This window comes from Hyperoodon ampullatus (genome assembly GCF_949752795.1).
Source record: "Hyperoodon ampullatus genome assembly, chromosome: 5".
NCBI classification, from domain to species: Eukaryota; Metazoa; Chordata; class Mammalia; order Artiodactyla; family Ziphiidae; genus Hyperoodon; species Hyperoodon ampullatus.
The window spans coordinates 31993613-32016776 of NC_136918.1; the positions used below are offsets into that span (position 1 = coordinate 31993613).

Sequence of the window (23164 nt, forward strand, 5' to 3'; positions counted from 1 at the left end):
CAAGGAAGAGGAATGCTAATCTTTGTGCTCAGTTTTGAGATTCTGATGGAGCTCCATCTGCTAGTGAGAGGGAGTGGAGTCAATGGGCATTGAGGTTGGTGTGCAGGGGTGTGGGTCTCTCTTCTGGCTCTTCTAGCCATTAAGTGGTAAACAGCGCCAAATCTCCTCTTTCTCCCTGGATGCTTTCCTGTCCTTCCCAGCCTAGGCCAGCCTGGAGCCAAGCATGGTGGCACATGCACTCAATCTTTGAGTATTTCTTCCCTGGAGATGGTGGTGTGTTGGGTCAGCCTTTCTATCACAGTAGTAGGACCTAAGAGCTGGGATGAACAAGAATAGGGTGAGAGGTAACCTGAGCAGGCCTCACAATTGCCTTTAGTCTGAGCTACTTCCTCTTACTGGTTTAGGAAGCATGAGTGTTCTATGAGGAGCTTACCAGAATGCTCCCCCTGGGGCTCAAGCCACAGTTAACCATTACACATTTTGTTGGCTGGTTCCCCCTTGTTTCTTTTGCATACACCTTCATTAGAGATGCATGGAGAAAAAATGAGAGTTCTGGGCCAGGACTGGGTATTGCTGGGGCCCCCAGTCTACTCCAAAACCATACCATTATTTCTAACATCCAGCAGGTAGTACCCCAATTTCAACCATACGGCAAGGACCACAAAGCATACACTGGATTTCATAACAAGGAGGTCACTAGTGACCTGGAACAGAGCCGTGTCGGTGGCATGATAGGAAGAGCCAGGCTGGGTGAGACGGGAGTGGGAGGTGAGAAGCAGAGGAGAGAACAGGAGGAGAGAGGGTGGAGGGCTGGGGTCAAAGCCAAGATGGGGAGGCACTCCATGGGAAGAGATGGCAAAGAGGAAGTACAGAGAGGATGGGATGGCTGGAGTGAGATCCCTGAGTGTGTGTGTGTGTGTGTGTGTGTGTGTGTGTGTGTGTGTGTGTGTGTGTGTGTGTGTGTGTGTGTGTGTGTGTGTGGTGGCATCATCTAGAACACAAGGAAGGGATTAACTTTGGACAGGTCACCCCTTCCATTCTAACAGGAGGAAAAGAGAAGGGTATGCTCAGTATAGGTAAGTCTATAGCTGTGGTGATAGAAAGCTGAAGGAATTGCTACCTGATGGCACATTTCTCTGAAATTGGGGGTGTTATCCTGGGCTGGGAGTGAGTCAGAGGTTTAAGGAGGATGGAGTCTAAAGGGAATCATGGGCAGTGCCAGGCAGGCAGCCCCAAGGGTGAGGCACAGCGAAGGGTAGCAGCTGGATGATCCCAGCTCAGGGTTTTGCCAAGAGGGTGCAGTGGGAGGGCAGAGGGGCACGGGGGTTCTGATAACAGTGAGAAGAATGGTGGAGTCTGGCAGGAGAGTCTGATGGGAAGCCTGAGGGGTCATGAGCAAGAGAGACTGGGGAACAGGGAGAGATGGGGAACAGCGAGAGAGCTGGGAGCTTCAGAAAGCCAGGGATGGGTGTGGGCAGCAGAGGGCAGGGCATAGCCCCGGAGCCGCCCTGGCAGGGGGGCGCGCAGAGAGCTGGTCCCAGCTGTCTCACTATGTGGCCCTGGAGAAGTCACGTGCCCTCTCAGAGCCTCAGTTTCCTCTGCACAGAGAGTGATGGCTTCTCTGGCTCCCAAGCATCTAGGTGGTGAGCTGACGTGGGGAGGATGCCACCCGGAGCGAAAGGAACTCTAAGGCCGTGTCAGATGACAGGGCACACCAGGACAAAGCAGCCATCACCTGGTGACGTTCAGGAATGAGGGTAAAGTCAGGAAGACGATTTCCTGACACCAGGAGCCTCAAGGAGGACATGAGCCTGAGTAACGGGCTGACAGCGGGCACTTAAACTGGGGTGTAGGCACAGGGGGAGTGGCAGTTGGCTGATCCAATTTGGGGCTGTTGGTCCCAGCTGGGTCTTCTCAGACACTGGTAGGCTCCCTTTAGACGCACCAGAAGGTGGCAAATGGTAGACTCCATCCAGGGTTGCTGACACCTGGGTTCTCAATCTAATGTGTAATTCATTACCTATTTGAACAAGGAAAATCTTCCCAGATCCCAGGCTAAGCCCTCGTGCATCTCTTTTTCTGTTCCCCCCAGGACATGTTAACATCCTCTGATGGGGAAAGCTGCCAACAGATTGGTATTTTTCATGGTGTTCAAGGAGCTCTAGCCCTGAAGATGTTTCAAGGATAAAGACAGAAAATAGCATTCGAAAAGCCTGCAGCAGCACCCCGTCTCTTGGAGAGTCACAAACTGCATTCAGGTGTAAAAAGATCTGAAAAGCACAGCAGGACAGAAAACTTTGTTTCAACTTTTTAAACCACAGAACCGCTCCCCCCAGCATATCCATACGCCCATGCCCTCATAACTAATATTCTATGGCTTTGACTTTGACATACATTGGCTAAATAAACAAACCACCTGCTGTAAGATTATCACTATCTGCCCTGGCACAGTCAACTAGTGTGGTTGTAGAGGCATTACGTATGCCCTTGGTTATCTATTTGGTATGTCCAAAATCGGTGTCATTTAAACAGCTCTTGAGGAAGACTTTAAGCCTGTTAAAGAGACAATAATCCATGGCATGAATAGAAGTATTTTAAATCTGTGAGAAAACTCACAGTCCAAGAGTCAAGTTAACTCACACCCACAGAGTGTACTGGACATGCTGCAGACAAGCATTCTCGGGGCCAGACACGGCCTTATAAGGTGGCCCGACATTTTTTCATGGCCCCGGCCACCCTCCAAAAATATCCAGAGACAGAAGAAGAGTGGGAACTGACCTCCCTGAACGTTTCAAAGATTAACAAGCAGGCTCTCCATTAAACAGGAGCACTAACACCTGCTTTACGACCAGCTCCAAAATTTCTCATTTCAAAGCCAGGCAGCCTGCAGGGTCCCAGCTGGGGAGGTCTCCCGAGGCGGAAGAGAATAGCTGGAGCCTCAAAGCACGCATCCAAGCTGGGTTTTTTGCTCTAAAAAGTGTTATTTCCTGTACCCCTGCAGAATATGCTTTAAGATCCGGCTGCCTTTAATTTATATGGACAATAGAAATCTGTGACTAATTTGCTATAGTGCGCCTTTCTGCCTCTTCACGCCCTTGGACCGAAGCTGTGTTCCAAACGCCTTTGACTCCCAAGGCCCCGGATCGCTTGTGAGGTGCTGCCCCCCAGCGGGACAGCCCAGCTACGACAACACAGAGGCGGAAATCGCCTTTGGGTTTTAACCAAGTCCAGCATCTGGAAATGCATCTGGATTGCATCCACGAAAGTCAAAGATAGATGTGGAAGCACTGCCGTTGTAATAAGTCCATGTTCTGGAATTAGTGAACAGAAAACACAATTTCCAAACATAAGCAGATTTATGAAATGGGTACTAGGTGCTTAAGTACACCGCCTCTCACATTTTATTTTTGCTCATCAAGTGACTTTTAAGGTGAATTGCCTTTTTGTGGGAAGAAAGATTATTTTTAGTAATGAGACCTACCCCTATAACAGTAAGGGGTATCGGGGTATCTTTCTAAATTTGAAAAAAAAAAAAAAAAGATTAGTTTCTCACATGTTTAAAATAAAAGTGTTGGTCAAAAAAAACCTCACACAGCTCTCTCTTCTAACTCTGGTTCCCAGTTGCCGGCAGGGGAATGTTAATAGATATGGCTATTTTTGCTAATAGTTGTTTAGAACAGTTTCTTCACCACTAAACTGTATAACAACGAACCAGTCTATTTGTAATGCTGGGATAAAAAAAATACACGAGGAATTGCAAAGCTAGTCTTCATTCTTGTTAAAGGGAACAGAACAACACAGCAGTATTTTCGGAAAGCTGTGTGTAACAGTAGGTCTCTTAATTATACCAATGGTAATTCCTCAGGCTGGGGCTTATGTTAACATAGTACACAAAATTGCCATAAAATATGACAATGACAAATTACAAAGCCCTGGCTGGTTTCCCATTACCACCCTAAGATTGAAAGGTTGTATTTTCTGTGTAGCTTCTACTATTAACTTTACCTCTGTTCTTCAATTTCAGTTGAAATAATTTTCTTTCTTTTCATAAATGAAAGCGTGTCTCCGAAGCAGATTAAACTCTATGTGAGAAGAGAGGTGGTCCTAACCACTGTGCTGGTAATGTTTGTGACCAGACAGCGTTCAGAAAGAAAATGTTCCTTTTCGGAACAAAGACCACGGTCCTGGACAAGGGTGACAACTCTGAGAAAGACCTGGCAGACTCAGGAGGGGGCATGTCCCTGCTGGAGGCACCCTGAGATCACCCAGAGAAATAACTAGAAAGCGACCGGCACAGGGATGCATCAGCACTTTCATTTTGAGGTGAGGAAATCTACTAGCAGGTCAGAAGTGGCTGAGCTGAGTACCCTTCTCAGTGTCTTTCTGCCCACTTGTTACTGTGGACGTCAGTGTGTAAAGTGGTGCCTAGGATTGCTCTGTATTTGGAGTTGTTTTCAGGAGGAGGTACTCAACCAAGTACTGGTTTTACTATAAGATGAACATTGCTGGGCAACAGTATTTCCCCTCTCAACTTACATTAGAAAAGTTAGATTAAAACACACACACAAACATTGTAAGACAAGGGCCCTCAATCTTTTACTGATTAATTTTCTATTTTTCTTGGTCACCTATATGAGGAATCCATCTTGTCCTTCTTGTCCTTCTGTAGCCAGGTTGGAGACTGGCTTGGTAAGCTTGAAGACTGACTGGTAGGAAGAATGACTTTTTGGAAACCTCTTAATATAATCTATTTATTTTTATTTTTCCTGTAAGTGTAGAACCATTAATGAACAGCAGAAATAGATTTTAAAACTGTAAAGAAAGAGCTGGAATCCGTTAACAGAACTGAAACTCTTCCGTAATCCTATAACACCATTCTCAGGCCAATTCAGTATGAAAAATCACTAGACTCACTGGTCAGTATTTCAAATCCAGGCAGAGCACACACCAGTTTATTTTGAAATGCAACACAGACCAGTATTTTATGAATACAACTTATTACTACATTAACATTATCAGGTAAAAACAGCTTCCAAATGCATGCATAGAAAGTTAAGCATAGTCTTTGAGCTCCTTATTTCTAAATATACAAAAAATACATTTAAATTATATAATTTTAGTGAATCAAAGACTTATAAAATTACAGTTTTGGTTTTCTCAACATAGAAAAAATATAAAAATGACTATATATACGGTTGTATAATTTTTTACCCAAATTTCAAAGGAGCAGTATGCACTGATATTGTCTTATAACGTTTTATCTGAAACTCAGAATTGAAAATAATTTGCAGGTTGTACCACATCAACGCCAACCTTTTATTATAAACGAATAACCAGAAACATAAGTGGAAGTGAGGGCACAATCTCTTCACATGCCTTAACGCTACACTGTCTAAACCCTTCCTGTCGGAAGTTTGCTCCAGAGAACGTTTTCATCAGGGAGGATGTGCTTTATTCCATGACTAACTCTCCGCGGTGCCTTTGATGATCGTCAGTACGTGTTAAATGAATGAACCCAACCTTAGCAAATAGAACACAGCAAGATGCGGATTAGCAGCTTGTGTCTACAAAGCACTACTGCATACCTCAAAGAATTTTCTGCCAGAAGGTGGTACCCGAAGGGGGGGATCTGAAACACCCAATCAGGTCGGGGGCTGGGCAGTTGATGCCTTTGACTGTGCCCTGAAATGAAAATGGTAAGTCTGACAAAATACCCACCAAAACACCACCTTCCTCATTCACACTTTATAAGAAGATGTGACATCTGGTGGGGTTAGACATTCTCAATTCATAAGAGAACACCACCACTTCCAAAGAGAAATGAATTCATGTTAGAGATAAAGAAACCAGTTACTGAGAGAGGTGACTGAAGGACACGGTGGCATGGCTTACTTATCTTCAATGAGCATTTCAAATGTTGATGGACAAAAATGCACACTGGGGTTGAGACCCTTTTTGAGAAGGGAGTTGTTCGCTGCGTTCTTGTTGCCGAAGTTCAATTTGATGCATAACCACTATTTGTGACAGGCTGTTTTTCATAGTGACAAATTATAATAGAGAGGCCCGAATAAAACCCCCAAGCCAGCAATTCTGGAAAACCTGCATTTCTCATCCCATCTTCTACAACTATTCTAAAAACAAATGAAAAAATCTTACTCAAACTAATAATAAGGCTAATATAACCCAAATTGATTCTATTTTATAGTAGAAATATATTTTAGAAAAAGAAAAAGCATGAAAAATAATCTTTCCCATATATTTTGTTTATCAAATACAAGAATAGATTCTAATCTCAACACGCCCAAGTTAAGAGTGCTAACTTTAAGAAGGAGAATTTTAATGTTTAATTCAAAAATAATTTATTACACATCTACCTGCATTAAACTTTAGGCTGCATATTTTCTTCTCATTTTCATCTTAATTTTCAAGCTTCTATGAAAATAAGCATTTAAAAATTAGTTTTCCATTATGACACTTCTAATAGTAGCAATTATATTTTAATTGATAATCAGTCAGTAAGCTAGACTTTTACAGATCAACCAATTTAAAAAAGGGGGGGGAGTTTGCGCAAAGAACATTCTGTGTTTAAAATCTAATGCATGTCTAAACTTGGGCTTTACATTTTTATCCAACCCTTTCTTGAAGAGCCTTAAATGCAGTTTAGCAATTAAAGTATGGAGACATGATGTTAATTAGACAATGTCCATATGTCCAAAGTATTTCTTGGCTGATCCAAAATGTGGGGACAATACTACTTTTAGCTCATGACTGCCCAACTGGAACATTTCACTGCCTCTGGATTTACAACTTGGTGGGAATTACATAGGACCATAATTAGGAAAAGTATCCAAACAGAAGAGATGAATGAAAATGTAAAAGTAAAATAATAAGGGCATATAAACCCATTCCTGACTGTTCTTCCAGACTCCATTTTTAGAGTAACGCCTTCCATGTGCTTTCGTTAATGGATTCTTTACTCCTGTGCAACTAGACTGGCGTCAGGTCCCTAAGTAAGAATTGCTCTTGGCAAACACCTTGCTCAGGGGTGTTCTGAGAATGGTACTGTGAAAGGTACTTGTCACTGACTAGTGACTGAGCTTTCCCTTTCTGAGAACTGTCATTTTGTTAAAATATGATTGAGGCTGAGCCCCAGATAAAGTAGCTTCTCTACAATATACTTATTAAATTCTTATTAAATTCAAGCACATTTCGTAGTGGCAGGCAGTAATGACTCGATTGAAAACAAACAAAAGGGTTCTAGCTGTTTTCTGATTACAGGCACTACTCCAAAGCTTCACAGACATATATACATTGTATAATTCATTCACTAGATAGAGGGGAAGGTCCCAGCCATAACTTCAGAGCATTCCAGAGAACAAATGGCTTCCAGCATGCAGTCAAGCACTTTGAGAGGGAATGCTAAACACACTGCAGACTGAAACATAACTGCTGCAAGCTGGGCATTGAGTGGGCACAACTTCATTACTCAGACTGTAACGCTCAAGTATTTAGTATTACAGATCTTTATTTATCAGACACATGAAGGAAACAGGAGGATAAAAAACGCCAAATCCCTTTCCAGCGCCATCCTAAATATTGGGAACTTCTGGTTGAAAGAACATGCTGAAATGGACCAGCAAGGATGTTTTATGTAACAACTTTTGTTTTGTTTTTTATAAAATCCCAGGCCCATGTGACACTGGATTTTGGTTTTTGTTTTGTTTTGGTTTTTTTTAGTATTTTTAAAAAAGTTCTTACTTATTTTCTATGAAACGTACTGGGAACAGAAAAAGTCTGCAGCATCTTTTGTCATTGGAAAGTTTGTTTCTGGGGGTGTGCAGGAAGCAGGAATTATTCAAATTTCTTGTGCTCTTCAGTATGAGAAAGGACCTTTCTTCTCTGGTGTATCATGTGGAAGTATAACTGGGGAAAAACTGGAAAGAAAAGAAAGGATTCATTAAGGAGATGATTTAAAATCACATGTTCTATGTAAAGCACATGGACTTGAGGTCCTCTCTGACTCTCTGACCACTTTCTCTTCCAGCAACTAAGGAAGGTAACAAAGTGGGCTTGGAGAGAGAGGAAAAACACAGAGGGACTGACTTTCCCGCTTTAGCCGAGGGGGAAGGGTAGCGTGGACTGGAATGACAGACACTACTGACACTACCATTACCAATCAAGATGCCACAGAGCTGCCCAATGATACTCTTTACACTCTCTCATATTATCTTCACATGTATTCTCTGATTCCCCAACAACTAGGGGAAGAATTCTAGTGATGGAGTTATTATTCCTGTTCACAGAGGAGGAACTCAAGCCCCAGAGAGGGTGGGCGCATGCCTGGGGTCTCACAGCAAATCACTGACATAGTCAGGACCAGGCTCGGGGCTCCTGACCCTTAGTCTCGGCCTCTCTGTTACGGCTCTGACATCAGGGAGGATCTCCTGAAAGTACTTCCAGAGAAAGGCTGTTCTTTGAGTGGGAAGACTGAAGAGGGGGAGGAACGCTATGACGTTTGATCTGAACACCACTAAGCCAGGTTTGGATGAGGAAAAAGTCCATATGAAAAGCAAGCCCTTAGGCACCGGAGATTCTGTTCTTGGTCATTTCATAGACTACTTTAAAAAGGACTGGTTCTCAAGTGAATACGGTGGTCCTGCCTCCCTAGGGAGTATTTAGAAATGCGGGTGGGGGGAGAGTATCGAAGGGGGTAGATTACTGGCATTCAGCACAAGGGGCCAGGAATGCCAAAACCCACAACGCATGACGGTCCCCCGTGACTAAGAACTGTGTCATCCCAAATGCCTATAGTGTCCCTGCTGGGAAATGCAAGTTTAAACTACCTGACCTTCACAAGGTTACTGTAAACTGGGGGTTCAAAAACCATGTGAAAAACTCCAGTGAGCTGGTCTTGGATGTACACTATCCCTCCTTCCCTTCCCAACCGCTCCAATCTCTATTTTTTAGACAGTAACCTGTGTTTTGGGGGAGGTAATTTCTACTACTGCCAACTCTCCTCTCACAGTTTCTTCCTTTTTAAATGGATTCCAAGTTGGCCAAATGTCAAATGATCCTCCCAAAGTACTCCAAGACATCAGTGGGTGTGTGCACATAGATCTGATAAACTGCAGAGGAGGCCCCGGTGCCGAACTGGGCTGCCATCCACTCCACTCACTGTTTGCAGGCAGGAAGTTATTCACAGAAAAGACCCAGCTTGTGCATAAAATTCTACAGTGAGAGAACTATTTTGGTATGAAAGCCAGAAAATGTGACAAGCTCTATAATCTAAAAACTGGAAGTAAAGATATAATTAAACCATAAGGAATGCTAATTGTAATCATTTGAAAATGTGTGGCCAGTCACATTTCTACAGACCTACTTTAGTAAAGGGAAACTTTGAGGCAAGGTACACTAAGGACTTTTCCACTGGCTGCATTTGTTATTACACCACTCATAAGGTGGCTATAGCCCCACAGGCTCTGAGGGAGGACAACGATCCAGAGGCCATTCATTAGGCCCTTAGTGGCAGCAAGACGGCCAAGTATACCTTCTTCGTCCCCCAGGCAAGGGCCTGCTGGCTACAGAGGGTCAGGGGTCAGAACTGGAGAGCCAATATGGCCCTTTCATTTTTTTTACATCTTCCAGAGGTTTCTCAGTGCCCAAGAGAAAGCAAAGTGTGGGGGAGGCCAGGGGAATGGGGGTACTTGGGTTGGAAATTCTCTACTGCTCTGAGAGGTGACCAGAACTTGGGTGACACTGTCTCCATCTCAATTACCCACATGTTCACACTGAATCCAACCACAGTGGCTGAAACAATTCCAGATGCACGGCTACTGCTTTTAACTACACTGAAAATCTCAACCTGCCAACAGGCCATTTAGAATTCTACCCTCTGCTCTTACAGTTCAGGACATGGAGGGTGGAGATGGCGGCTGTGCACGTATGTGTGTCTGGCTTGGTGTGTCCGAGTCGGGGTAGGGAGCTGTGCGTGTCACTGGACCCACCTTCCTGTAAGGAAATGGGCTCTCTTAAGACTTGAAGGCTGAGAGCAACTGGAAATGCTTTGCTTGGGGCAAGTTTCTTCTGTTCCTCTAAAAATCAGAGGTGAGGTTATGGTTACTGACAATGTGGAGAGTGCCCTGCTTCTTGGTGCCCTCACCCTACTCATTGTTTCTCATTCCTCTCAGCCTTTTTTTTTTTTTAAGGCTATAGCTAACTTTCTACAGCCTTTTTAAGGCTATAGCTAACACCCCTATAGCTAACTTTCACCAATTTGCACAAGGATGGGGGGAGGTGATGTAAACAGGACTTAGATGTCTACTGAGTCCTGTGGATACTGTACATACTCATACTGCATCTGCAGCAGAGGAAGAAAAGAGCATCTTGCAAGGGACTCCAAAGCACCTCGATATGAGAAAACTCCCAGGGCTGCGGCTCATGGGCCATACACAATATGGGCTATGTGTGCACCAATGCAACATCAGGTCAGGACCATAATGAAGAGGTGCTGCTTTATGTAAGATATGTATATCATTAACTTCCCATTAAAGAGGGTTAAAAGAAACGTAAGTTGTAGAAAGGAAACCAAATTTGGTAAAGAAAGCTGCATATCAACAGCAACCTCTCCTAACTCTGCATTTTCTTCTCATAAATACCAAGTTTTGGAAAGTTGGAAATGTGCAGCTGGCTGGAATGAACTGTACAAACTGGTCTCAATATTAACAACCTGAACTACTGAAAACATTCAGGGCCATTGGCTCAGGCCAGAAGCATAGTGAGTGCCAGCAGACACAAATATGGTCTGCATGACCATCCTGAGCCGGGGTGGGGAGTTAGGGATTTGGAGGGAACCTTTTAATCCCTGTCCTTGTTCTACAAGAGTTAAGCTGCCTTAGAAATGAAAGAATACAGCTTTTAACCAAGCCAAGTTCTCTTATCAAAAAGAGGCTGAGAATGGAAGACGGGGGAAGGACTGAGGTAAAAGCAGACGTCTGTTGAGAGGAGAGCGCTGTAAGACAGCTGGCTCTAAGGTCTGTGTTTTCTCTCTTTTCTCTTTTAAGGCCAAGAAGGACAATCCCAGAGAACGGGGCTTGTTTTCCTTCAGGAATCCTATCATCCTGTGCTTGACCAGGCCCCTTCGCTACATTGAGAGGTCAGCAGGCAGAAGCAAAAGGCTGGGCAGCACTGGTTGCCCACCACAGCACAAAAAAGACTACGAGGTGCAGACAGACACGGGCTGCCCTGGAGAACTGTTCCTGGAATAAAGCCCCTCCTTCTCTTCCACAGACAGAAAATCTTGCAGCAACTCTGAGGTAGGGGCCCCAGATTTCTGTCAATGACACAGCACCTTGTTACTGGTTTGATTTCATGATATTCTCCTTGCCCCTTTCCAAGTTACCCAACACAGCATCTATCGCCATTCAAAGACTTATGTTGAATTTAAATAAATCCTGTGGTGCTCGTTGGGATATTTGTTAGCCTGGGTGTGGCAAAACTGCAATTAGGAATTGTTGCTCTAGAGACTGGAAATGAAACTCTAGGGGAACAAAATTAGAAAGGTGAAAAGCTCTAAGTTAATTTTTATTACGTAAATTTTTACACTCTTCCATATTTATCTTTTGTTTGAAAATCAACTACCTTTTACATTTGAAGAGAGATGTCCTTTAGCCACCATGGTTCTAGCACCAGAGAGGAGGACTTGATCATTAATAAAGAGTAGAAAATGAATCATGTAGCAGAACTGCATCCAAGAACTTCTCCAAGATAAATGTTCACATGAAATCGGGGTGTGCTTTTTTTCCTCACAACGCATGAAATGCAATTTTCCACAGGGGGACACAAACATGTCACCTATGATTGTGTTAGGATGATTCATTCAGTTAATGCTGTGGGCTGAAGAAAAATCCAACCCTCCAGTCTGAATTTAACCTGAGGTTTAGGGGAGGACATAGCATCTCACAGACTAAAATAAGATTCAGAGTCACAATGCCTATGGAAGTAGCTAAATGAGAAGAAACATTAACTTTACGTGTCCTTGGGTAAAACAAGATCCTTTTGGATATGTGGAAATCAATCATAGGATTGCAACTGAACATCAGAATTTGAGAAAAGGAGTAAACAACTCTTCCTCAGCAAACATGACTCATTTCAGAGAAGCCTCAAACATGGCTTTTTCTCTCTGTTAATGTGCTGATAGGCGTGTTTGATTACCATATATTTAAACCTTCAGAATTATTAAAATAATTGGAAACCATCCTGAAGATAACACTATGTCCTATTCAGATGGCTTTGTTTATTTCCAAACAAGAAAATAAATATAGAAAAAACAAATTAATCTATTTTTATTTTGTTTCTAGTTAACTATCAGTTCCTTAAAAGTGAAGTAACTGTCTATTTTGATACAGTAAAAATGCAAAAATCTCTTTACAGTGTTTTTCAAATACCACAACAAGTAGTTCTCAAGAGACAGAAAAACTCAAGGTAAGGTCTTTAATGGCTTTTTTTTTTTTTTTTTTTTGCTTTCCACTCAGTACTCTCCTCCAACAGACAGTTAACCTATCCTGGAATTCACTGTTTAAAACACACACTGAGAAGCACTGCATTTTGGCAGCTGTATTGAGAAGGGTTCATCTTTATTCAATCACTACCAGAGAAAATTCCCTCTGACAGTCGGTCGGCATTCAACAAAAACCAAAGCGTTCCCAATAAATTAGATTTATGGTGTAAAAACAACCAAAGGCATTTAACTCTAGTTATTCTTGAGCCAATTTTTGAAACATAAATAAATATATGCATAAACATCTACTTACTTGGAATGTAGGAGATCATGATCAGAATTAGGAATGCATAATAGTCAAAAGAGAAATTGTATTTGTTAGGTAAACTGATGGAGTACAGGCCAGACTGTCTGACAAAGGGCAATGCAGCATATATTGTGAGCAATTCTCCTGACACTCCCATTGGGTACAGCACAATGAAAAGCGTGTACCTAAAACAAAACAAAATATTCATTACTGAGGTTCAAAGCCAGCTTTAGTAGAAAGATGCATCCCCACCAATACTGATTACTTGGTAGAAAGCTATCGTTTATACATTTCCCTGTTTACCCACTGCTTAAATTCAGGTTTTACAAGCCAGTTTTTGAAAAGGGCCAAAGCAAGTATGCTTCTGAATGTTCTAAAATAAAAGAAATGTGTTTGGTCAGCCTCAAAATTTGGCCTAAATAAACAACTCTTCAAAACAACTCCCTAAAATAACTGAGATGATGCCAAATATTGGTAAAGTAGGGGCACTGAGTCATGGTTTATACTGAAGGGTCCTGCCTCGTGGGGTGGGGGTGAGTTTGCGGGGGAAGGTGTTGGAGCATGGTGTCCAGGAATCCCTACAATGTACACCAAAGTCTGGTCTGTGGACTGAAAAAAACAGCACATCCAACGTGTGTATACTGCTACAACTTTTCAAATGTCTGTACGTGCTATTGTGAAAAATAAAATATACCCTAATTTTAAAAGACATTAACAATTTTTATGATAAGCCTTTAGTCATTACATAATTTTCCAGTCAAAAAAACTACAATTACTATCACATGGGTGACTCCACACAATTTTTTTCACTTTAAAATAAAGGAGTTCCTCAGGTTTCAAAAACAATTCAGAGGGCTTCCCTGGTGGTGCAGTGGTTGAGAGTCCGCCTGCCGATGCAGGGGACACAGGTTCATGCCCCGGTCTGGGAAGATCCCACATGCCGCGGAGCAGCTGGGCCCATGAGCCATGGCCACTGAGCCTGCGTGTCCGGAGCCTGTGCTCCGCAACAGGAGAAGCCACAACAGTGAGAGACCCGCGTACCGCAAAAAAACAAAAACAAAAACAAAAAAACACAACAATTCAGAGAGGTTCATCCAATGGAACTAACTGGAAGCCATTCTGAGGTATAAGTATTGCTAAAGAAATCATCAGCTCAGATTTTAAAAAGCCTTTGGCTGTTTGTGGCTGACAATAAATACTGGGCTCTAAATGTCCAGGTACAGGAATTGTGCTGAGAAATCTGTGACAAAAGAAAGACATGTTCTCCATTGCTACCTTCAGCCATGCTGAGGAGGATGGTGGAAAAGGAAGACTCTTCCATAGGCCACAGAAGACAATGGACAAAAGAATCTTTCTCTAATTGTAAAATCAGGGTTTGGTCAATAAACTTTGCCTATAACCAGGATAGACAGCTTTCACAAGTCTGCCCAGCTTGGTTAGAAACTGCTATATTTTTCCCATTCTCCCTTTTTCCTAATATAAATGTTTATTGAAAAAAAAGAAAAGAAAAAGAAGTTCACATGCTTGAAATGTTGGAGGCATTTGGTTTATGTCTCTGTTTAATCACTAGACTCATAAATTGTCTAGGAACCATCATTTTCCTTTTATGAAATGAGGAACTTTGGCCCCAAGGATGATTTTTTTTTTTTTTTTGCGGTACGCAGGCCTCTCACTGTTGTGGCCTCTCCCGTTGTGGAGCACAGGCTCCGGATGCGCAGGCTCAGCGGCCATGGCTCACGGGCCCAGCCGCTCCGTGGCATGTGGGATCTTCCTGGACCGGGGCATGAACCCGTGTCCCCTGCATCGGCAGGCGGACTCTCAACCACTGTGCCACCAGGGAAGCCCCCCAAGGATAATTTTGATCCTTAGGCTTTGTCACTCCTTCCTGTAGTCATTTCTAACTCAGAAAACTGCTCACAACTGTGTCACACATTAGTTCAGATAATTAGATGAACTATCAGCCTTTTATACAATTCATAACAAATATTACTGCTAAAAATAATCAAAGCAAACTAAACTGATAATATGCTAAAACTGCCATGTAACGTTTGTTATTAATTAAAAAGTAATTTAAGAGTTATCTTGGCAAAATTGAGACAAGAATTGGACTTGGTCCAAAATCCATCAAAATGGCAGAAGCTCATCAGTAAAATTTTCTATGGACAAAAAAGGGATGGTATATCAAATCTCTTTTGAATAATTTAACTGAAAAGAACTGATCCCAAGGAAATAAGTAGAGATAAAAAATTTTTAAGTGTTTCTATTAATCAAAGTTATGTACAGTCACTTATTCTGATGAAATCTACAGACCAGATTTCTACCTAACCCGTCTCACACAATTTATTGGCCACACCGGGCAGGTTGCAGGATCCTAGTTCCCCGACCAGGGATCAAACCCAGGCCCACAGCAGTGAAAGTACCAAGTCCTAAGCACTGAACCACCAGGGAATACTCACAATTTTATTTTTAGAAATAAAAAATAGTATTTAGGCAATAAAGGAAAAATACAGTGATAGATCACTTCAAAAGTTAGTCTTCATTCCCTGTACTTCTTTACCTGGCCCATTTGATGAGGTAAGGCAGATGGTTTAATAGACTGAATGTATAAAAGGAGTAACGGATAATTTCTGTGATTGTCCAGGCAATAACAAACAGGAGGACACTGTCTTCACTCTGTACCTGTAGAAAAGGAAGACAAAAGCAAAAGCAAACACATAAAACATCTTAACAAAGAAGCACTCACCATGTGGGAAGCCGAGTCCCTCACCCCCTTACAGAGCTGGTGGGTTGAAGAAGTTGACACAGCCCCTGGTGTTTACCTCAATGGCCATAGCACAGCACAGAAAGAGCCTACCACATAAAGGAACACATGCATGCCTATGACAACAATTGTGTAGAGCCAAGTGAGAAGGAATTCGGCTTACTGACGAGTAAGACAGACAGGGGGGAGGAATTATATGAGCTGTAGCCCACAGGGAGAAACAAACACGATGAGTGAGTTTCTGCATGTTCGTTTGCTGACCTGATGTGGAGAATGTGAACTGGCGTTAGTGGGAGCCAAGAATGGTTAGGTAAGATGGCAGAAGGGTGAATTGGTGGAAACCTTGGGTTCCATTAACAAGAATTTTAATTTGCTTTGCATGACAACTTGGAATCCAAGGAAGTTTCAAAGAAGGGCAATATAATGATTAAAACACAACTGAAGCTAATTCCCTGGGCAGGATGAATTCACGTGAGGAGGCTGGAGACCAGCTACGAGGCAGGGCCCATTTATTCTCTCCCACTGGTGACTTCTGCCCGCCCCCCACCCCATGAGGCCTGGTTTAACTCAAGGGTTACAGAAGCTTCCATGCTGATCACAGGAGGTGGCTAAAGCCAGAAGAGCTTTGGAATACTTAGCCTCCCCTGAAGTTGTTTTCATGCTGAAAAAAACAATATATATATATATATTTTAAACTTTTTAAAAAATTAATTAATTAATCAATTAATTTATTTTGGCACGCTGGGTCTTCGTTGTGGTGTGTGGGCTTCTCTAGTTGTGGTGCATGGGCTGTAGAGTGCACGGGCTCAGTAGTTGCGGCATGTGGGCTCTCTAGTTGCGGCATGTGGCATCTTAGTTCCCCGATCAGGGATCGAACCCGGGCCCCCTGCATTGGGAGTGTGGAGTCTTAACCACTGGACCACCAGGGAAGTCCCCAAAACAATATATTTTAAACAGAGCTCCTTATGTATGTTTTTTAGGGGATGTTCTCACTAGATGCCTTAGACTGCAAATCTTGCATGAAAATTTATTACCGTGGTATTAACTTTCAGCACCCCCTCTTCCCACCCCAGCTAAGTTATGATGATCCTTGGCACTTGGAAACCAATAATAAGAAACAACCTTCCACACCAATTCACTTATATTTTCTTACATCCGAAAAGAGCAGTTAGAGAGTTGGATGTGAATAAGAAATTCCACTGAGGAAATCAAACAAATTTCAATTACAAGATGGATGTCTCTGTCTTACTCCTAACATCTAATACAACAAAGGTATGGCATTCTAACCTTAACTTTTGCTTCTCTGCATTTGCAATGTTAATTTAGCACTTACATTCTTCCTCAGAAAGTGTACATGGAGCGATCCACCTACACAATGAAATAAGTAGTCATTTACATACTTATTAACTAAATTGCTCTCACAAAGAATTTCATAAATCCATAGTTACTACTCTCTAAAAATAATAAGAATTTTATACTGTCAAGAGCAAGAGTACTTTTTGTTTTCCTGGCACTCTTATATTAGCCAAAGTAAAGCAAAAGCTAAACCCCTCTAAAGCTTTCATGTTTCAATTTTCAGTCTGTCTCCAAATCCTTGCTTAAAACCCACCTATACTAAAACATAATTTCAGAGCACACTTTGCTTTTTGATAGACTTTGTAATCCTCCTCATCTTAAGGAGATATGTTTTTACAGCTATGGGCTGAAGCCTTCCTTAAAGACCTTTGGGTTAAACAGGAAGTTCTTCTAATATTTTGCATTGTAATCGTCTTGAAAGCAGGGAGCGTGTTTTATTCATTTTTGATTCCCAAAAGCTCTTCGTGATTTTCACAAGTAGGAGCTCAACAGATATTGGTAAAGCAAAACAATTCAATCATAATCAGCTGCCTGCTTTTTGATACCTGATATTAGTTTCTGCGTAGTCTTAGAGGCCTTCAAATAAGGAAAAAGCAAACAAAGAAGTCCCCCCCACCCCCGGGGGCCTCCCACTCTGATCCAGCCTGCAGGTTATTTGATTCACTGTCCCCCCACCCCCACCCCATTAGACTTTAAACAAAAGAACTGTAACAAACGCAGACTCAGCATGAATGTGAAAACAGTCTGTTCCCAGAATTCAGCTGTGAAGACCATGTCACAATTTTAAGAAGACTAAGGATGGGGAAAATGATCATTCTGTACAAATGATATCTTCAGATCAATAGGAAGTACAACATGTTAAGGAGGGGATCACATAAAGTCAGAGATCAAGCTTATCTAATTTGCAGATAATTATCCAATAACACAAAATAGGGGTAGAATGGAATGAGTTAAAACCAGTAAGATCAATGAGCAGGTTTGGGCTAGGTTGACCAAAAATGTCTTGAAGCCATGTTTCAAAGCTGCATGTTCACCATCATGGCACAAACGGGGGAATGGGCCGGGGGCAGCCTGGCTGGCCAGGAAATCTTCCTTTGCCTGGTGCGGTGAGCTGCGTGTTGGACCCTCCACACTGTAGAAAGCAGGTTTCAGCCCCCTGCTCTACAAAGGGAGAGGAGGTGTGGGGAGTGGGTGGCGTGTGCAATTTAGCCAAGGGAGTTTACATGGAAATTCAAGCTGGAGAAACAAATGGGTGCAAGAGAAAAACCTTCACACACAAATAGCATCATCTGTTTGACTTTAAAAGGCTCAGGGAGTATCAGTACATGAAAAGCTGTCATTTTTATTACATTCAAAGAAAAACAAATGGTGCCACATAAGAAAATCGCTATTGTAGAAACCCTATTCTTCTTAGCATTTTGGAACCTACTGCTTACCCCTCTGGTTATTTCAAAGAAATCCCCTGATCATGCTGTCTCTGGTAGGTGTTCTTTCCTCTTCTCGATACCCTTTTCATTTGTGAAGAGAAGAAATTTTGGTAAAATCTCGGAGGTGAGAACTAGAGTCTGTTCTTGGCAGAACTGTGAACAGTATGTTTATCTCAGTCTCCTCTGGTTGCCATAATAAAATACCATGGTCTAGGTGGCTCAAACAACAGAAATGTATTTTCTCGCAGTTTTAGAAGTCCGAGCTCAGGGTGCCAGCATGTTTGCTTCCTTGTGAGGACCCTCTTCCCGACTTGCAGCTGGCTGCTTTATCACCACATTCTCACATGGAACGTGAGAGAGAGAGAGGGAGGTTCTAAAAATATGTAAAAGGTATCAGGTGCAAGGATATTAGTGCCTTAGAGGCATGAATCTCATTGTGAAGATCCCACCCTCACGACCTCATCTAAACCCAACCACCTACCAAACGCCCCCCCCTCCAAATACCATAACACTGGGGGGCTTAGGGTTTCCACATACGAATTTTGGGGGACACAATTCAGTCCAAAGCGTCATTTCAGACCAGGTGTTGGCAAACTTTTCCTAAAAAGGGCTAAATAGCAAATATTTTAGGCTTTGTGCCATATGTGGCCTTAGTCAGGTATTCTTTCTTGTTGTTTTTTTACACCCTTTAAAAAATGTAAAAACCATCACAAATTGCAGGCTACATGTAGCCCACAAGTCAACCCTGTTTTAGATCCACTTGACTCCCCCAACTTTTCCTGTCTGTTAACCTCTACAAATATCATTCTTCAGCCTTCCTTTGGCAGACTCTGTGTGTGTGTGTGTGTGTGTGTGTGTGTGTGTTGTGTTGTGTTTTGCTGGGGGGTGGGGGAGGCAATATATCTATAACCAATGGACGTTATGGAAAAAGGAAGTAGTCTTAAAAGAATACATACAGGCAAGTTTTTCATGTTATGTCATCTTAAAATCTTAGTAATCTCCTTATGTTTGTGATAAAATAACATAACTTAAAATTTACCATTTTAATCATTTTTAAGTGTATATTTCAGTGGCATTAAGTACATTCACCATGCTGTGCAACTATCACCACCATCCATTTCCGAACTTTTTCATCATCCCAAACAAACTCTGTACCCATTAAATAATATCTCTCCATTTCTCCCTCCCTCTAGCCCTTGGTAACCACTACTCTACTTTTAGTCTTTAAGAACTTGCTCATTTCACAATACTGTAAATCAACTATACTTCAATTAAAAAAAAAAAAGAACTTGCTCATTCTAGGTACCTCAATTAAATGGAATCATGCAATATGTGTCCTTCTGTGTGTGTGGCTTCTTTCATTTAGCATAACATTTTCAAGGTTTATCCATGTTGTAGCACGTATCAGAATTTCCCTCCTTTTAAAGGTTGAATATTATATTGTACGTAAATACCACATTTTGTTTACTGATTCAACTACTGATGAACATCTGTATTGCTTCCACCTTCTGGCAATTGGAATAATGCTGCTGTGAACATGGGTGTACAAATATCTATTTGAGTAGCTGTTTTCAATTCTTTTGGGTATACCTAGGAGTGGAATTGTTAGATCATATGGTAATTCAATGTTTAGCTTTTTGAGGAGCTACCAAACTGTTTTCCACATTGGCTGCACCATTTTACATTCCTACCAACTGTGCAAAAAGGTTCCAATTTCTTCACATCTTCACCAACACTTGTTATTTTCCTTTTTTCTTCCTGACAGTATGAAGTGGCATCTCGTCGTGGTTTTGATATGCATTTCCCTAATGACTAGAGATGTTGAGCATTTTTTCATGTGCTTGTTGGTCATATGTGTATCTTCTTTTGAGAAATGTCTTTTGCCCATTTTTAATTTTGGGGGGGAATAACCTCTTTTTAATAATTATGATCACAATAGCAGTAAAAATAATTATACCTAATAGTTACTGAACTCATACTATCCTGCCAAGCACTTTTTAACATATATTACCTCTTCGGATCCCCATTTTACAGATGAGGAAAGTGAGGTTTACAGAAGTTGAATCCAGGTCTTGTCCCAAAACTCTGAACAGTTCTGACTTGTCTTCTTGGGCTTTAGACATACACACACACTCCCCTGTTGCTGTGGGGAGAACATCTCTCTTGCAATTGAGGATGGGGAGGTGAGGGAGAGACATAGAGATGGTAGGTGTAAGAGATGGCTAGTATGGTTGGAAAATCAGTTACATGTTGTAAATAAGTAAACTGAGCAAATAAATCAATATATTAAAAAATGGACTTCTCGCTGTTGGAATAGGTATTTACAAACATGGAAGGGAGAATGCTAGAAAGAACACCAAGATGTTGAATTGTAATTGGAGGAATTGGTATGAGCTCATGATTTTATGTATGTGTGTGTGTGTGTGTGTATACACATATACACATACAGTGATGTAAATACTTTTAGATATACATGTGTATGAGTATATACGCATATAGATGCATTGATACATATATGTATATAGTAGCTTTCTCTACTGAGAGGACCAAGAGGCAATAACATCCCAGTAGTGAGGAGCACCTCAACTACCAGATCTTGGTTCCTAAATATACCATCCTCCACTAAAAGGAACCAGGTTCCTTGGCATAATGGCTGATTCCAGGGCTGGGGCAGGGGAAGTACAAGATGATTCTGGAAATCTTTTTATCAGAAAGTAAGGAAATGCTCAAACAATGATGAAGACAAGTCAAAAGGACAAGAAGAAAGGGTTCCCTCTGACCAAATCACAGACACCTTTAGCATCAAAGTAAATAACAGATTACAATCCACTGGGTTATATAGGAATTCACAAGTCCAAACTGATATAAATAAAATAAATAAATGAATAAATGAGAGAAAGGGAAAGCTATTCCTTACAGTAGGATGCCAACTAATACATGGAAAAGAAATGACGGAAGTAGAGAGTCACCATTTGGTAACCATCACAGAGGTGGTTGATAGAGACCAGGAATCTTTCCCGAAAAATACTGATCAATAAAACAGGGAAAATGGTGACTTGAAGGTGGAGAAAGCTGGCAGGCACCAACAGAAGCAGGTGATTGAGGTCAACATCACCAGGGGTGGGATGGGTATAGTCATGGTGCTGCCACCTCATGTGATACCCTGAGAAGAGCATGGCACCATTTCTCTGGTATTTCTGCCAAGAATGCATGGCTTGAACTGGTTATGAGGGAACACTGGATGGATCTAGGCTGAGGGTCACCCTAGGGAAATTAAAGCCTATACTCTTTAAAACTGTTAAGGACATGAGAGACAGATCAGGACTTCTTAGTCTTAGACTGATGGGTCTAAAGAGATCTGACAACTCATTGTTGTCATATATGTCATATATGGCAACAACCATGTTTCTCCTTTCCCTGTGTATCCTGGTGCTTAGCACAATACCTGGAGCATAGAAGATACTTAGTAAATATGTGCCATCCAGAAAGGGAAAAAAAAGGACACTTAGACAGTTAGTGAAATCTGAATGAGGCCTGTGGATGGGACGATAGTATTGTATCAGTTTTGGCTTCCAGACTGGAGGGTTGTTATGCAGGTGATGTAGGAGAGTGTATGAAACATGTACTTGGGTGACAGGACATCATGTACAGCTTGCTCTCAAGGTTCAGAAGAAAACGAGTGATAACGGGTAGATAAATACAGAGGAATAGGTGATAGGAATAGGAACAAATGTAGTAAAATGTCAGTAGTCGGGGAATCTGAATGAAGGAAACATGAGAGTTCTTTGTACTGTTCTAGTTCAAATTTTCTGTAAATCTGAAATTACTTCTAAAGAAATTATTTTAAAATATCACCTGAGAACTAAGCAACCACTTTGGGGACATAATTAGAAGCAAACAGTATCATCTGGTTTCTATAAATTGCTTTTGATATGAAGCCTCTAAATCTGCTGGAAGAGGCGGGCTACGTAACCATAAAAGGAGATATGAGAACATTTATAACAAAAACTACCAATAAGAGCACACTTGAGAAGGAACAACAGGTTTAATGCTGACCCTAAATTTGTATTGGCATTACTATTGTCTTACACTGTAAGTACCCCAAGGGCAGGTCCAAAACCTCGCTTTGAAAAGGGGTTAGCTTACTTAAAAAGCAAAATCAGACTTTCAATAAATGCTTTAGATTAGGATAATAATGATGATTAAGATAATGATAACTCCCATTTAGCAGGGCTAATTATTCCTTAAGTATGGTAAAAGTAATTATGTCTAAATTTTCACCAGCTAACTGTGAAACCATTTTAATAAGTATAAAAGAATTCATTCCTATGTGAAGTCAATTATATCTCTCTTTTAAAAGTCAATTATATCTCTGCTTCAGGACATAGAATTCAACACAGTTGTGTAGAAATTTGTCACTAAAATTTTGGGAAAAGATTAGGTTACATTATAGCTAATATGTACCTAACGTTTATTGAGCACTTACTAAGTGCCAGGCACTGTTCTAAAAGCTTTATATGTATTAACATATTGCATCCCCAAGACCACCCCATGAGTAGGAACAACAGGGCCTGGGAGACTAGAACAGTTACTCAGGAGCTAAAACAGCTGGGCAGCTGAAGCGTGACGTGGTGCCAGCACCCTGTCTTTCCTGCCTTGTCAGTTATCCCACTCTACCGTACTGCTCAGTTCTGCTCCTGAGCAAGCCCTGTAAGGGCAGCACCTGTGATTTCTCCTTCCCATGCATCCTAGTGCTTAGCACAATACCGGAGCAGAGAAGGTACTGAATGAGTATTCTGACCCATCTGCAGCCTGGC

The 23164-nt window shown here is 41.7% G+C and overlaps 1 protein-coding gene across 1 annotated transcript in view; it reads right to left on the reverse strand.

Annotated features, from left to right (window-relative positions):
- Positions 1–7565: 7565 nt before the first annotated feature.
- HACD2 (3-hydroxyacyl-CoA dehydratase 2) overlaps positions 7566–23164 on the reverse strand; it is an 89446-nt gene continuing 73847 nt past the window's right edge. The window contains exons 5-7 of the mRNA XM_079705082.1: positions 15361–15482; positions 12810–12988; positions 7566–7934 (exon numbers count right to left, since the gene is read on the reverse strand). Coding sequence (XP_079561208.1) covers positions 7852–7934; positions 12810–12988; positions 15361–15482 — 384 coding nt within the window. The 3' untranslated portion in view covers positions 7566–7851. The remainder of the gene's footprint in view (positions 7935–12809; positions 12989–15360; positions 15483–23164) is intronic.